The 15889-nt window shown below is 45.1% G+C and overlaps 1 protein-coding gene across 5 annotated transcripts in view; it reads left to right on the top strand.

The window, feature by feature from the left end:
• Positions 1-2343: 2343 nt before the first annotated feature.
• LARP1B (La ribonucleoprotein 1B) overlaps positions 2344-15889 on the top strand; it is an 88682-nt gene continuing 75136 nt past the window's right edge. For 2 of the 5 annotated variants that reach the window (XM_043971757.1, XM_043971754.1), the window contains exon 1: positions 2344-3096. In XM_043971757.1, the coding sequence (XP_043827692.1) occupies positions 2577-3096 (520 nt within the window). In that variant the 5' untranslated portion in view covers positions 2344-2576. The remainder of the gene's footprint in view (positions 3097-15889) is intronic. The other 3 variants (XM_043971758.1, XM_043971755.1, XM_043971759.1) reach the window with 3 other exon arrangements.

Here is a 15889-nt window from a genome sequence, read left to right as displayed (position 1 = left end):
GAGCACAATGAACTTCACCACTTTAAATTCCTAAAAAGTTGGGGTGGGTTTACCAAGATGCTAGGGAGTTAATTTAATCTTATCAAGAAGGAAAAAAAAATGGAGAATGGGGCTGGGGGGAGAGTGGGTCAGGAATTTCAAGAAAGTGGGAAAACTGAATCTCCCCAAGACATTAGTAAATATAATTTCTCACAGGTTTAACTCAACAAATCTTGTCAAGCAAGAATTTAAAAATCCTTATATAATTTCCCCCTAATTATAAACTTAAAAATGTTGAAACAGAGATCCTTGGACTTGGTCCTTTTGAAACATTTTCCAAAATATATTTCAATATAATTGGTTTCCTTGTTGTTGAGTCCTGTCTGACTCTTCAGGACCCCATTTGGGGTTTTCTTTGCAAAAGTTACTGGAGTGTTTTCCATTTCCTTCTCCAGCTCATTTTGCAGCTGAGGAAACAGGTATAGAGGGTTAAGTGATTTGCCTAGGGTTACACAGCTAAGGTCTGAGGCCAGATTTGAACTTAGGAAGATGACTGGGGGGGGGGGGGTGATGGAGGGAAGGGGAGAGGGAGAGAGAGGCACGAGAGTTACTACTTATGGAAAATGGTTTTTGCAGTTGATTAAATGTTATTGGTTTTCTAAACTGGCCTGGTGGGGTTTCTCAGTTAACTGATTAATGGAAAGAGAAAACATTTATTGAGAACTGTCAAGCACTGTGCTAGGCACTGGGAACAGAAACATGAACCAAAGCCAGAGATAGATAGTCCACAGAGAAGAGTTCAGCTGCAGAGTCAGTGGCAAGGTCCAGAGGTCCTTCAATATGCCTTATTGGCAAGGGACGACCAGGTAAGGTGGGGCAGATAGGAAGAGTCATTGTTTTGAATAGCGCTCGATCTTTTTATAGGCTTCCCAAAGAGTGAAAAAGTATTTGGCAGGACTTGAGGCTTAGCAAAAAAAAAAAAAAAAGCTTACCTGGGAAGCAATTTTAAAAAACCAATCCAATACCCTCAACGAACCTTTTCCAAAATGACAGAAGAGTCAGAAGCTGGCTCGGCCTGTGCCGAGAAATGTATAGGTCAAAGGGCATGTCACTTTAACCTCTGAACTCCTGGGTCTATTCAAGCCAACGTTTTATTATCTAGAAACCAAGAAAGGCCCTTATCGATCACGCCAATAAAACTTCACTCGTCACACCTATAAAATGCAATGTTATGAAACCGGGCCCAGCGAGACAATCTGCCGGCGATGGTTGGGGGAGGGACGCGTCAAAGGGAGCCGGCTCCCGGGAGGCCCGCTCTGCCCCGGAGGCAAAGGCCCACCTCCCCTGGACCCGCCACGGTTGCTCCCCCACGTCGGCCCGGGGCCTGCGTCCGCGGCATCAGTCACGCAGCCTTTCGGGAGGAAAGCCTCGCTGTCCGAGGGGCCGCCGCAAGCGTCAATATTTGCTCGGCCTCGCGCGGGGGGTAAGCGGGCGGGCAAAGGGCGGCAGGGCCGCCGGAGAGCGGCCGGGTCACTTGGGGGGAACCGCCCCGCGCCGCTCCCAGGTCAGGGGGCGGGCCACCGGCCGCGCGTGCGCGCCGGGGACGGGAGGCGGGGTTTGGGCTGGCTCGCCGTCCTCGAAGGGAGGAGCCAACGTGCGCGGTACCGCCCCGCGCCGCGCCTCTCCTCCCTTCCTCGGGCCTCTAAAGTGGCAGGAGCCTGTGTGGTTACAGTGGTCTGTCTCTAAGGGGGCTCAGAGCGTGCGCCGTAGCCGGAGCCCCCTCCCTCTTCCCCAAACCCTCGGAGGGTCGGGGGGCCGAGTCTCCTTAATCCGAGAGAGAGAGAAGGGGCGGTGGCGGCGTTCGTTTTCTTTTTCCCTCCTCTCCCGCGCGCGGTGGCCCGGGCGTTTGTAAGTAAATAGCCTCAGGTGGTGGCTGTGGGTCCGAGGACCGGAAGGAGCGGGACGCCGGCCACGTCATTGCCCCCAGTGAAGTGGGAGGGGGGGGGAAAGGGGGAAATCCTCACCTTCCGCTCCGCCAGCCCTCGGACACCGCCCCTCGCGCTTACCGGCTCCCCGCCGTGCGCGTGCGCAGCTCCGCCCCATTCCGTCGGGCTCCGCTCTCGCGGCCCGGGTTCCAGAGCGCCGCGCTTTTGGCGTGAGAGGGGCTCGCGCTGCTCGCCGTGCGTGTGCGAGAGGAGGAAGGCGTGAGGGAGAAGGAGAAGGAAGGGCAGAGACCGGGAGAGACCGAGCGAGAGGACGCGTGAGAGTGTAGGTGTGCGCGGAGGGGGCGCGTGCGCGCGCGCGCCGGGAGGGGCGGGGCCGCGGCCGCGGGCGGTTAGCGCTCGGCCCGGCGCGTGGGGCAGGGGGCGCTCTCCCACCCCCGGCGCACACGCACACGCCCGGCTCACACGCACGCGCGCACACTCACGCGCAGGGCACTCCGCGGGAGAGAGGCTAAGTGGGCGGCGGCGGGCCGTGCCGGGCTGTATCCGGTTCTCTGGCCGAGGCCGGGGCCGTTTGTGACCCAGGCGGGGCGAGGAAGCCGGGCGGCGGGCGGGCGGGCCTGGGCCTGGGCCCCGGCGGGGCGGGGCGGGACCATGTCTGCTGAGAGCTCCGTCCCCCCGCCCGAGGAGCCGGCCTCGGCGGCCGAGCTGGGCCTGCCCCCGCTGCGGGAGCGGGAGCCGGAGAGAGCCGGGGCCGCCGCCCCCGGAGCCCGAGGGGAGCCTCCGCCGCCGCCGGCGCCCCCCGCCGCCAACGCCGCCGCCGCGCCCGCGCCCCTGGGCCACAGCGTGCCCCAGGCGGCCGTGGCCGTGAAGCCCCTCGGACTGCCCTTGGCCCACAAGCCTCCGGAGCCGGGGAGCCCCCCGGGGCCCGAGGACGACGACGACGACGACGACGCCGACGGCGATGAGGACGACGGCGAAGTGGCCGCCGTGAGGGAGCGGCCCCGGGCCCCGCCGCCCAAGGAGAACCCCTGGACCAAGAAGCCGCCGCCGCCGTCCGCGCTGCTGCCGCCGGCCGTGGTGGCCGCCGCGCCGGGCCCGGGCCCGACCCCGGCCGCCTCCGCGCCGCCGCCGCCGCTGCTGCTGCTGCTGCCGCCCGAGCCCGCCGAGCCAGGTGCGTGTGTGTGCGGGCCGGGGCCCGGGAGCGGGGGGAGCCGGGGCAGGGCGGGGGGCGGCCTTTAAAGGGGGAGCCCGCTCGGGGCGACCGAGAGGGGATCGCGCCGCGGAGGAGACGCGGGGCTGCCGTGGGCAAACTTGGCCGAGGGCTGGAGGCTCGTTTGTGAGCTGTCATCTCCGTGCTTTTGTCTGGTGGAGCCTGTCTAGAAGGGCGCGCAGCGCGCTTTCCTGGGAGCCCCGGCCGCCCCGGGCCCGCTGTCACCGCCAGCTCGACCCTCTAAGAGCGGCAGCGGGCACCGAGGCCCGGATTCCCGTCAGAACTGACAGCGAGCGTCGCAAAGAAGGGCATCGTAACAAATGCATTGGACTCTGACCTGTGGAGTCTTTAGCCTTGACCCTTCTGGCATAGCTGTCACTGGAGCAGCTAGAGGCCAATGAATCTAATCCCTTCGTTATCACTCATTGAGATAGTTTAAAAGCTTAGGATATGGCCTATTATTTTGGGAAATTTTCCTTTAAGAATTCGTAATTTGGATGAAATTGGGTAGAAACAATTTGATCTCTCCTAGGGGAAGTGTTTATTTACAAGTATTTAAAATGTCAAATATTTTAATCATAGATGTTTTGTACCTTTTGGGGGAAATTTATAATAGTTATATAACGTTCATGACCATTCTTCAGTGAATTTACAGCCCTACGAAAACTTTTTTAATCCTTTAGCATTAGATTAACTTGGATCTTGTATCTTTAATAAAGCCCTTCATCTTGGCTTTCTGTACTTTCTGGTTGACTTGGATTAATGTGGTATAATTGAAATGGCACTGGGCAGAGATTTGGGTTCTAGTCTTAATAAGTAGTGTGACCCTAACACAAGCCAACCTTACTGTTTAGTTTTCTCATTTGTCAAATAAAGGGATTTGGACTGTATTACTTTTAGCAATCAAGGAATAACTTAGTGTAACTTAGGTTTAGGTGGCTTTCCATTTTGCTTGGTTATTCTGTTTAGTATAAAGAAATAAGCAAGAGGGAGCAGAGTTGATATCCATATATTGACTGGAGATTGCCTTGAAGCTCCAGAAATAGTGTAAGTGAGCTGAGGGGCTAGAAGTACAGAGTGGAATCTGCAGCAAATGAAGTAATTATAGGTTGAGAAAGAACATGATAGTTTTGTTAACGAAGGGAGCGAGTAGGAATTGTTTCTTTGTATTTGCTTCCCCAGCTACTACTACAGCGCTTGGCATATATACAGATTGATTGACTAGAGGCATGTATTCTAGCAGTTATGTTTCTTCCCCCCCCCCCACTGTGCCTTGGTAGCCTTTGCTCCTTCTTTCCCATCTAGGCCAGCCTGCTTTTAAAAAGTTCCTTGGTTGTCCTCTTTGGAAGGCTGTGAGTACGTCTGGATGGCCTCTTCGAATGTTAGGTGATTTAGAGGCTGAGCACAGCCACCACCTAGGTAGTGTTACTCAACCCTCTGCCCAGAAAGCAGCCTGGGAAGCTAGTCCTTTCCAAGCCCAAGCCCTTCCCTGTTCTGGCCTACCCTCTGGAGAGGCCTCTGCCTGAAATAGGACTACTTGGCTGCTGCTGCTGCAGCTAAATTGGCAATGAAGAGAGCAGGACTTGGTCTGATTCCATAGGTCACTGGGGATCTTTGGTAGGGGGTTTAGTTGAAGGACCACTGTACGTGGGATTTGTTGGTTGTGGTATCCTGGCCGGCACAGTCATATGCCATCTTCTGGTTGCAGAGTCTGTGCTTGTTTTAAAGTCAAACATAGTGGTTCTATGTATGTAGAGATCAGTGGACAGGTTGGAAAAGGTGTCCCCAGTATTAAATGAACCCTGAAGGTAGACCTGCCTGCCACTCACCAAAGCACCTCTTTCATGAAACTGAGAAATGCTACTATAGAGAACTTTACTCGTTAAAAGGTACCCATTCTTTTATCTGCTTTATACAGGATAGGTTTGCAGTAATTGTTTTTTACATATTTCAAAAATAATTTTTTAAAATAGTCTTGTAATTAGGATGGGCACCAGATGCATTTTGGTGCTTTTTTTCCCCTTAAGAATGCCCATCCCCTCACCAGTGCAACCTTTTCCCCTCCCCCAAAGCCTGACAAACCCACCACCATGCTCAATGGTTGGGCCTAGGGCTTATCCTCTACATGTTTTGTGTTCATCAGCTCTTATGGGATCAGCCCGCATTTCTGTGAGGCTGACTTCCATTTCTATACATACAAACCCTACTCTACTGAACTCCAACATCACATCACTCACTAAATAGTCTCTGTCCTGCTATCTCAGGGATCTCAAATACAACATGTTCAAATCCCAGCTTGTCTTTCTCCTCCAAACCTTCCCCTCTTTTTAATGTTCATATTTCTGAAATTTCCTATTTCTCCATCATCTGCAATAACCTGGCTTTGCAACTGGGGAGCCAGTCCCTATTCTTTCTCATGCTCACTCTTCATATCCAATCAGTTGCCAAGTCTTGCGGGTGATTACTTCCACAAGGTCTCAAGTGTCCCCTTCTGTTTGCATGACCACCACTCTGATCACCCCTGCTGCAATAACTTACTAATTGGCCTCCAGCCTTCCTTTTCCAACAAACTGCTGCTATATTGACCTTTCTAAATCATAGGTTTGTTCCTCTTCTGTTCAAGAAGTTCCAAGGGCAGCTAGGTGGTGCAGTGGATAAAAGCACCGGCCCTGGATTCAGGAGTACCTGAGTTCAAATCCGGCCTCAGACACTTGATACTTAACTAGCTGTGTGACCCTGGGCAAGTCACTTAACCCCCATTGCCCTGCCCCCCCCCCCAAAAAAAGTTCTAGTGGTTCAGTTTCCTCTAAAATAAAACTTTTTTTGTCTTTTAAAGCCCTTTATGAGTTGTTTGTGATCTACCTTTATAGGCTATTTGCTTATTCTCCTTTAAACCATTCTTTATTCCAACCTAACTGGCTTACTTACTCTTCTCTTTAGACATAGTCCATCTGTTTGGCTCTCTGTAGCTTTTTAAAAACTCAGCTGTGAACCTCTTATTCAGTCATTTCAGATTCTTTGTAACCCCATTTGAGGTTTTCTTGGCATAGATGCTGGAATGGTTTGCCATTTCTTTCTCCAACTCATTTTACACATGAGGAAATGGAGGCAAGCAGGGTGAAGGGACTTGCCCACGGTCACCCAGCTACTAAGTAAGTGTTTGAGGCTGGATTTGAACTCAGGAACATGTCTTCCATACTCCAGGCCCAGCGCTATACTATATCCACTGATCCACGTAGGTGCTCCTAATACTGTCTCCTACAGGAAATCTATTATCCCATTTCACTAACATCTCTACCCAAAGTATTTTGTAATCAATCATCAGACATTTCTTAAGCCCTTAGCACTGGCATTCTAAGTCCTGAGGATAAAAAGAAAAATAGATTGCTTGCTCTCCAGGAGTTTACAGTCTCAAAGAGGAGAGTACTGGCACATAAATTGGTACAAAGTGGGTATTAGGTCACTTTAGAGTGGGGGGGGGGGAGGGGGAGGAGGAGCAGTTGGAGGGGGATGGGAAAGGAGGAGGTGGGGGGGGGTGGGTTTTAGCTGAGCCTTGAAGGGAGTAGTATCTAACACACCCAGGTAAGGAGAAGGCAGGGGAATGTGAGTACAGCAGGGTGGGCTAGCATGGTTTGACCTGTGAAAGTGAGGAAAGGCATAGGTCCAGAAGTACTTGAAAGGCCAAAAAGAATTTATTCATCCTCAGAGGTTGTGGGGAGCATTTATTTTTATGTATTTAGTATGTACTTTTCTGTGGATATATTGTTTTTCTTCTAGTAGAATGTAATGCAGAGAACTTTCATTTTTGTCTTTGCATCCTGGCAACTAGCTTAAGTGCCTATTAGTGAATGAATGAATAAATGAAAAGGCATTTATTAAGCACTTAGCTTAAATTTTAATGGAGGCCTTAATACAAGGGAATGGTGGCTAAAGGAGGGGCACCTGGGCCTAGAGTTCCTGGGATGGTGTGTGAGGCATTTAGGGAATAGACTGATAACACCCCATCCATGAACAATGGCAGCAGATTTCATCTTTGTTCTTGGTTCCAGAATTGGAGTGGGGCCTGGCCATGGGGCTGGAGTGGAGGGGATGGAGAATGGGTAGGGCTTTCCTGCCCCAGAGCAGAATTAGGTTAATAATAAATGATTATTGAATTGAACCAAACATTTTGGGAATTTCACAAGGCACAAGTGACTTGGTGAGTGGGGATGAGCCCATATTTTTCTTTTCACTAAATGGCTGTTGGTAACTCACTCTTTGACCTATTCTCACTTCCCTTTGCTTCCTTTACTTTTCTTTCCCCTGACTCCAATTTGAGGATTTGATTTCCAGTAGGTACTGGGAAATTGTTAGAATTTGGTAGAAGAAAACTCTAAAGAAGGAAATTAAAGCTGGGTTTACTACTGAGGCAATTGTTGGGATAACAGGCAAAAACCTTTTGAAATAACCAGCTTTTGAATAAGGGCTTGTCTCAAGTCAATGTGGACACACAGTCTTAGAATGGATATGATGGAGGTCCCTGTGGGTGTTTTGGGCTTCTTAGTTTTGTGAATACTTTGGGCATTTTCTTCCTCACAAGTTATCTACCCTTTAAGTAAGGTTATAACTTCTCCTTAATATTAACAGTTAAAATGCTTTAAAAAACATGGTAATCAATGATTCTTTTTCTTTTACATTTGAGTGCTTCATTGATAAATGTGTCTAGTGTTTGAGCTTTAGTTTGAAAACAGCAAATTTTTTTGGAATTAAGTTATCAAATAACGTAGAAAATTATTTTTCCTTATCCTGGGGGTTGGAAGGCAAAGTTTAATATGAAAGTAATATGAACCTACATGTGGATTTTTAGTGTGTCCTTTTTAAAAAATTCATGTACAGTATATGTAATAAGAACAACTTTCTTTTTTCTTTTCTTTTCTTTTTTCTTTTCTTTCTTTTTTTTTTTTTTGCGCGGGGCAATGAGGGCTAAGTGACTTGCCCAGGGTCACACAGCTAGTAAGTGTCAAGTGTCTGAGGCCAAATTTGAATACAGGTCTTCCTGAATCCAGGGCTGGTGCTCTGTCCACTGCACCACCTAGCAGCCCCCGTAATAAGAACAACTTTATGGTGACAGTCTTGAATTCTGTGAAGTAAAAGTTGGAGACTTTGCAAGGTCCTAGAGCAAAGTTGTCAAACAGGCCTGCAAAACTCTGGTGTTAAAATGCAATTGGAAAATGATTAACAAAGCAAATAAAAATACAATACAGTGTGGATACTGCTAATTTGTTGTTTTCTAAGTCAATATGTGGATTTCAGGGATCCATTTCTATTTGAGTTGGACAGTGCTGACTGGTATTTTGTCTACTTTGTGTCTGTTTAATGTCTAGATTGTTAACATGAGTAGATGGATGGGTTCAAGGGGATCAGTGACTTTTGGGGGGGTATTTTTTATTTCCTTAGCATTTAGGTTTGTGAAAAGAATCATTGAGAGCATGGATTTCAAAGGTTTTTCTGTGACTTCAAAAGTTTAAGATATAAGATTTTGACCAATAAATTAAAATCTTAAACAGAAGTTTTAAGCACCTGTTTTAGATTACATCAGTTTGAAAAGCTATGTTCCAGACATTAGTCTAGGCACTGAGGATATAACCCTCTCACCCCCACTTCCTCAAATCCAACCCCAAACAGCCCCATATCTTTGGAGCTCACAATTTATTTGGGAGAAATATGTATAAAGAGACGTGAATATCAAGTATGTACAGAGTAATTTTGGGCTGATAGGGAAGGTACTAAGTTTGAGGAGGATCAAGAAAGGCCTGTTGGGGGCAGCTAGGTAGCGCAGTGGATAGAGCACTGGTCCTGGATTCAGGAGAACCTGAATTCAAATCCTGCCTCAGACACTTCACTTACTAGCTGTGTGACCCTGAGCAAGTCACTTAACCCCAATTGCCTCACCAAAAAAGAAAGAAAGAAAGGCCTGTTGTCGTCATCAGCCAGAATTGAAGTTCTCACTGTGTGTATGACACTGGGTTAAGCACTAGATACAGTCCTATGCATGCAAACACTTTGTACAGTTCAGATTGGGGCTGATCTCAGAGGGAAGGCACTAAGATGAAGAACTGGAAAAGGCTTCTTGAGACCTGAATGATGTCAAGGAAGCTCAGAGACTGAGATGAGGACGGGGAGAGCATTCTGAGTAGACGGGGTGAGTCAGTGAGATGGAATGTCCATCGTACATAGTGTCTGGCTAGGGGAGGAAGGTGTAAGAAGACTGGGAAGGGAAGGAGGAGCCAGGTTATGAAGGACTTGGTGAGCCCAACAAGATTTGATCAGGCTCCTGAGGCAGGAATGGGGAACCCAGTGACCAGCGGGACGTTACGTGGCAAGACTTCAGATTTAGGAAGACCCGTTGGTCATTTGAAGGGAAGCTACTTGAGGCTGTTGTTCAGGCGTCAGGTGAAGGCCTTAAGCAGGCTGAGAGCAGCGTCAGAAGAAGGGAAGGTAGAAACGGCAGAATGTGGCAGTTGATTGGGAGGGAGCATTCCAGGATGACTCCTAGGTTGGGAGCCTGGAGAGCTTTGCAGCGTGGTGCTGCCCTGATAGTTACAAGTAGGAAGACGGGGCTTTGGGGAGAAGATGAATCACTTTTGGATGTGTTGAGATTAAGATGTCTACAAGACATCCAGTTTGAAATGTCCAGACTTGAGGTCTGGACAAATAGAGTTGAGAATCATGTGACTGGAGATAATAGTTGAATCCATGGAAGTTGATGAAATTGAGTGAAATGGTATATATACATCGAAAGGAAGAGAGCCCAGGGTAGAGCCTTGGGTGACCCCTGGGTTTAACAGGTAAGACCTGGATGAAGATGCAGCAAAGGAAGCAGAAAAAGATGGTCAGAAAGGTGGTGCCTGTGCTATAGTTTGAAAGGAGTTTTTGCTGATGAGACAGAATTGTCAGGTGTCACTCCTCCCTCTCTCTCTCTTTTTGGTAAGGCAGTTGGGGTCAAGTGATTTGCCCAGGGTCATACAACTAGTAAGTGTTAAGTGTCTGAGGCCAGATTTGAACTCAGGTCCTCCTGATTCCAGGGCCGGTGCTCTATCCACTGCACCACCTAGCTGCCCCCAGATATCACTCGAGAGTGATTTCCAGTTTCTTGGACATTCCTGAGAAAGTGGAAAGGAAGAGGCAACAAGAAATGTCTCTCTTTATTCATGGTTATATTTTTTTTCTTCTAAGAAGTAAAGTGTTGCTTTAAAAAGCCAGAAGTGAGGAAGGGGAGAGCATTTCAGGACATGTGATCCAGTTTGCAAAGGTGCTGAGGTGAGATATGGATTAGTGTGCATGTAGGTAAACTACTTTGGCTAGAGGGCATAAGTGGGTGCTGTGAAAATAATTCTGGAAAGCAAGGTGAGATTAGAATTTACTTTTTATGTAATCACTTCTAGACATTAGCCAGTTGAATCATTAGCAATGACATCTAGTTCTCCCACTTCGTGATCGTACCTCCTCCTTTGTGGTCAGATTTTAGAGCTCTAAATGCCAGTTTTTTATACCCCAACTTAAAACTTTTTGTTTCAGAAAACCTATCATAAGGCTATCATATTCCATTAAATTTCGCTTTATGTATTAGTCATGTGACAATTGTAATTAATATACCAGTTGTTTTAATGGATCAAGTACAATTTGTGAAGAGAAAGCTTACTGAAATATTTTTGCGTGTACTTTATTTTTTTGGTGAGGCAAACTGAGTTAAATGACTTGCCCAGGGTGACACAGCTAGCAAGTGTCAAGTGTCTGAGGTCAAATTTGAACTCAGGTCCTCTTGACTTCAAGACCAGTGCTCTATCTATTGTGCTACCTGGCTGCCCCATAAATTACTTTTGATACATTTATTGTCTTTAATATGAAACTTAAAATACTTAAATGAATTATGAAACCTTCAGTCAACTTTTTTTTTTTTTAAGTGAGGCAATTGGGGTTACGTGACTTGCCCAGGGTCACACAGCTAGTAAGTGTTAAGTGTCTGAGGCCCAATTTGAATTCAGGTACTCCTGACTCCAGGGCCGGTGCTCTATCCACTGCGCCACCTAGCTGCCCCCACTATTTGATTTTAATGGCTCATATTTTTATTTCTTGTTAAAAGTGAAGATTATCTTTATTATTTTGTCATTAAGGAAAGTCCCCTTTTTGATTACTGTGTTGTAAACTGCATCTATTCTTTTTTCAAGTGAATAAAGTGAGTTTCAAATGATTAAGTTTTGGGTTTAGAGGTGTATGGGTAAGAAAGCTAGAAAGTAAAGGTAAAAAACAGAATTATGATAAACCTTTTTTGGAGGGGGGCGGACCATGCTTATCTTAACATTTTTTTCTTTAGTTCCAAATTCTCTCCCTTCCCAACCCATTGAGAAAGCAAAAAATATGATACCCATTATACAATTGCAAAACATTTCCACATTAGCCATGTTGCCTGGGAGGCTGGGGGGGGGGGGATAACAAGAAAAATAGTGTGGAAAACTTAATTTGTCACTCAATTCATCAGAAATGTGATGAATCTTGAAGCAGATTTTGTTTTTCAGTTTTCTTTTATCCTGTTGCCTCAGTCATTGGCCTTGAATTTGGAGTTTGGGTTAAAAAAAAATCCCTTTTACAAATATATAAGATGAGGGGGTTGGAGCCAAGATGGCAGAGGAAACCTCTCTGAGCTCCTGACACAATCCCTCCAAAAAAACTCCAAAAAATGCCGTAAGACAATTCCTGGAATAGCAGAACCAATATAAGATGAAGGAACCTTTGCCATAGGAGAGCATTTTGAAAAAAATCAGGATTAGGGTTAGCTGGAAAGGACTGCAGGATCACTGGGAGTCCACAGTGTCATCTGGCAGCCAAGAAAATTGATGTCAGTTTAGGTTGCCTTAAGAGAGGCAGAAGGGCCCAAGAGCACAGCTGGAATTTTGTGTTCAATTCTAGTTGCCCCATTTTAGGAACAGTGCTGAAAAACCAGAGTATCCTGAGGAGAGGAACCAGAATGTCTTAAGTTTATGACAAGAGAACTCTGTAGAAGAGAACTTGTGGGGCATGTATGATAACTGTCTTCATGTATTTGAAAGATTGTCTGGTTGAACCCCAGAGAGCAGAGGTAGGAGTGATGGAAATTGTTTAGGCAATTTTAGCCTTGAAGTAAGGGAGAAAACCTAGCAGTCTGACCAGTCTTAAGTTAGTTGACTTAGGCTGCCTTTGGAGTTAAGTTGGTGGGTCTTCTTGCCTACAGAAGTCTTCAAACACAGGTGCTTATGATTACTTGTTATATGTTATGGAAAGGATTCATTTAGGTTTGACTAGGGAGTTGTTGAAATTCACCCTCCCAACACCGAAATTCTGTGAGAATGAATGGAAGTTTAGACAGGAGTAGGAGTAGGAGGTTGTTTGTATGTATTGCTGGAATGAAGGACGATAAACATTTTTATTTCCTGCAGGGTATTTATTTCACTGACAATCACCTAAAAAAATTGCATGATATTTTTCAATGCTCCTAATCTCCCAGAAAGAAAAAAATAAATATACTTCTTATAGCTGTCAAGCACTGAAAGTGATTACATTTCTTGGGGGGGGGGGCTTTTCTATTGGTTTTTTTGTATAAAATATGTATGTGCTTTACCATTTCTGCATAGATAAACAATATTTTCATAGCATCACTTGTCAAGATTTGTTCTACCTAATGTTCTGTTGTCATCGTTTCCTGTTTTACAGAACAACAAACTGAGTTTTCAGAGGTGGCAATGCTATTTGTCATTTTTCTTTTCCTTTTTTCCCCCTTTTTTCTTTTCTTTCTTCCTTCCTTCCTTCCTTTCTTTCTTTTTTTTCTTTTTGTGGGGCAATGAGGGTTAAGTAATTTGCCCAGGGTCACATAGCTAGTGTCAAATAAATGAGGTCACATTTGAACTCAGTTCCTCCTGAATCCAGGGCCAGTGCTTTATCCACTGTGCCACCTAGCTGCCCCCCTCCAGTGCTACTTGTCCTTAAAGAAGGCAGAGTTCAGTTGCTTCATTATGAGCTTATTTGAGATGTCTTTTTTGTGATGAGTTAGAAAAAAAAATACATATTGTTGATTGCACAATGCTTAATTTTTTTTTCCCTTAGGGCTGCTATTGGCTACACTTGGTCTTCTGCCTTTTTTTCTTTTCACTATGCAACCAGTTTTTAGGGTAATGAATTTGCATATCATCACTAGAACTCCTTAAATCATTGTTCTGTTTTGAAAAATCTATATTAATAGATTGTAAAATTTGTCACATTTTGGAAGTCATTTAGGTCATGTATAGTAAGGGAATCTTGTGTGTAATAAACCAAACTAAAAGGGAATGTAAAAACTTATTCAGGTAGATAGTATTATGAATGTTGGTTATTTGGTTATTCTTTGTTGTCTTTATGCAAGAGATGGACGAGTGATTCCAGAGCTTACTTTTGCTTGTACCTCTTTGTGACTTACTTGACTTGAAGCATAACGTGTAATGCTCAACTTGTTTTTAGAACAGCCTCTTGCGTCTATTGCTTTCCAAGTTGTGTGTGTGTGTAAAAGATAGTTGTGAAAATTTATCCTTAGCAAGACCATTTGATTTTGTGAAAATGTAGAAGAAACAGGTTACATTTTGAGGACACAAAAAACCCCACAACTTTTTATTGATCTTTTAAAAACAAAACCCACATTTTTATTGATTTTTTTATATCAGCTACATCTTCCCCCATGACTTTCCCACTTCTTCCCAAATAGCTCATAACAAAGATAACTTTTTTTTTTATAGTGAGGCAATTGGAGTTAAGTGACTTGCCCAGGGTCACACAGCTAGTAAGTGTTAAGTGTCTGAGGCTGGATTTGAACTCAGGTCTTCCTGATTCCAGGGCCAGTGCTCTATCCACTGCGCCACCTAGCTGCCTCGATAACTTTTTTTTTTTTAAAGAGGAAAAAATTGAGCAAAGCCAATCTCCAAATTGAAAAAATATCTGTTGTAGTCAAATGTTTTGCACCAGTGGACTTAACCTCTGCAAAGGAGGAGGAGGAAGAGAGGTGAAAGCATTTTCTTATGTCTATCCTATGAAGACAAGCTTGGTCTTTATAATTTTGCAACATTCGGTTTCTATTTTTTTGTGGCTCTTCTTATTTGTATTTTGATTGTGAATATTGTCTTCCTAGCTTTCCTGAATTCATTTTACATCAGTTCATTTCAGCCTTTTTATGCATCCTTGTATTCTTATGTAACACAACTTCTTTAATAATCTTTACCTAGTTGATAGACATCTTGCCTTGTTTCTAGTTCTTCCCCCCTCCTCCCCCCCAATGATATTTTGGTTATATCCGGAGGTTTGCTTTTTGTGATTGACCTCACTGGGCGTGTCAAGAAGCAGCATCTCTGGAGCTGAATGGCATGGATGTTTGTCACTCTTTTAGCCTAATTCCAAATTGCTTTTCAGAATAGTTGTCAGATCACAGCGGTGCCAGTCTTTCTACTCTAAGCTCCATCTTTTGTCATCTTTGCCAATTTGCTGAGTGTGAGGTGAAATTTCAGGGTAAGATTTTTTTCTTAATATTAACAACTTGGAAAGTTCTTTCAGTATCGTTGTGAATATGGTAATTCTTTTGAGAACTGTCCGTATACTTTGACCACTTTATTGGGGTTAATATTTCCGATCACTCTCATCATAGGGATTTGGTAGGAAATTGTTTTCCAGTCAGTTGCTTTGCTTATTCCAGATACGTTAATTTTATTTTTACAGAAGCTTTCCAATTCCATATAATCAAAATTACGTGTTTTTTCTTTTGTAGTTACTTTTATACCTTGTTTGTTGCATAGCAGTGAGAGGGGTGGGTGTGGTTGGCTTTCTCATTTTTTTAATGGTACGATCTTTAATGTTTAGTGTGGTGAGCCATTTTGATCTTTTGTTTTTCCGTCTTCTTTGTTTCCCAATATCCATCCCCCATACTTTTAAAGTAAAAATTAAGAAAAAGAGAATAAACCAGTTAATCAGCACATCAATCAAGTCAAGACATTATACGCAGTGTTCCACATTCATAATCCCCTACCTCTGCAAAGAAGGGAGGAAGGTCTACTCTTTATTTCTTGGGTGTCAAGCTTGGTCATTGTGACCTAACATTTATTTTCAATTTTTAAAAATTATACTTTTATTTTGTCTTAGTTATATGTATGTGTTCACACTGCTTTCCTGGTTCTCTTTTCACTTTCCACCAGTATTTGTCTCTTCCCATGTTTGGGTCGCACAGTAATATTTGGTTGTGTCTGTCTCCATAAACAACTTGTTTAGCCATTCTCTGATAGGCATTTACTTGGTTTTCAGTTTTTTGCTTCTGCCAGAAGTGTGGCTACAAATATTTTGGTGTATGTGGGCCTTTATTTTCTTACTTCCTTGGGGTGGGATCTCCAGGCTGAAGGTTATAAATGTTTTAGTCTCTTTTAAAGCTAATATCAAATTGATTTCCAGAACGACTGGAACAGTTTACGGTTCTGCCAGTTTTTACAGCCCTTAATGTCAGCTTTTGAAGTAGTTTGTATTGTGTTGGACAAATTACCCTGTACTTTATCAGTTCATTTGTGGTTTGAAAAGTTAGGTTAGGCTGAGGAGGTCGATGCCCACTTGTGGTCTGTCCTTCCTGTGGAGGCTGATCCTGGGGGATCGCTTGAGCTCTGGAATTCTGGGCTGCAGTCATGCTAAGCCAATTTGTTGTCTGCACCTGAGGTCAGAACCAATCTGGTGGGAGCGGGGT

Source organism: Dromiciops gliroides, chromosome 6 (assembly GCF_019393635.1).
Source record: "Dromiciops gliroides isolate mDroGli1 chromosome 6, mDroGli1.pri, whole genome shotgun sequence".
Lineage (NCBI taxonomy): Eukaryota > Metazoa > Chordata > Mammalia > Microbiotheria > Microbiotheriidae > Dromiciops > Dromiciops gliroides.
Note: the sequence above shows the minus strand (reverse complement) of the source record. Positions and strands in the feature narration are given on the sequence as shown.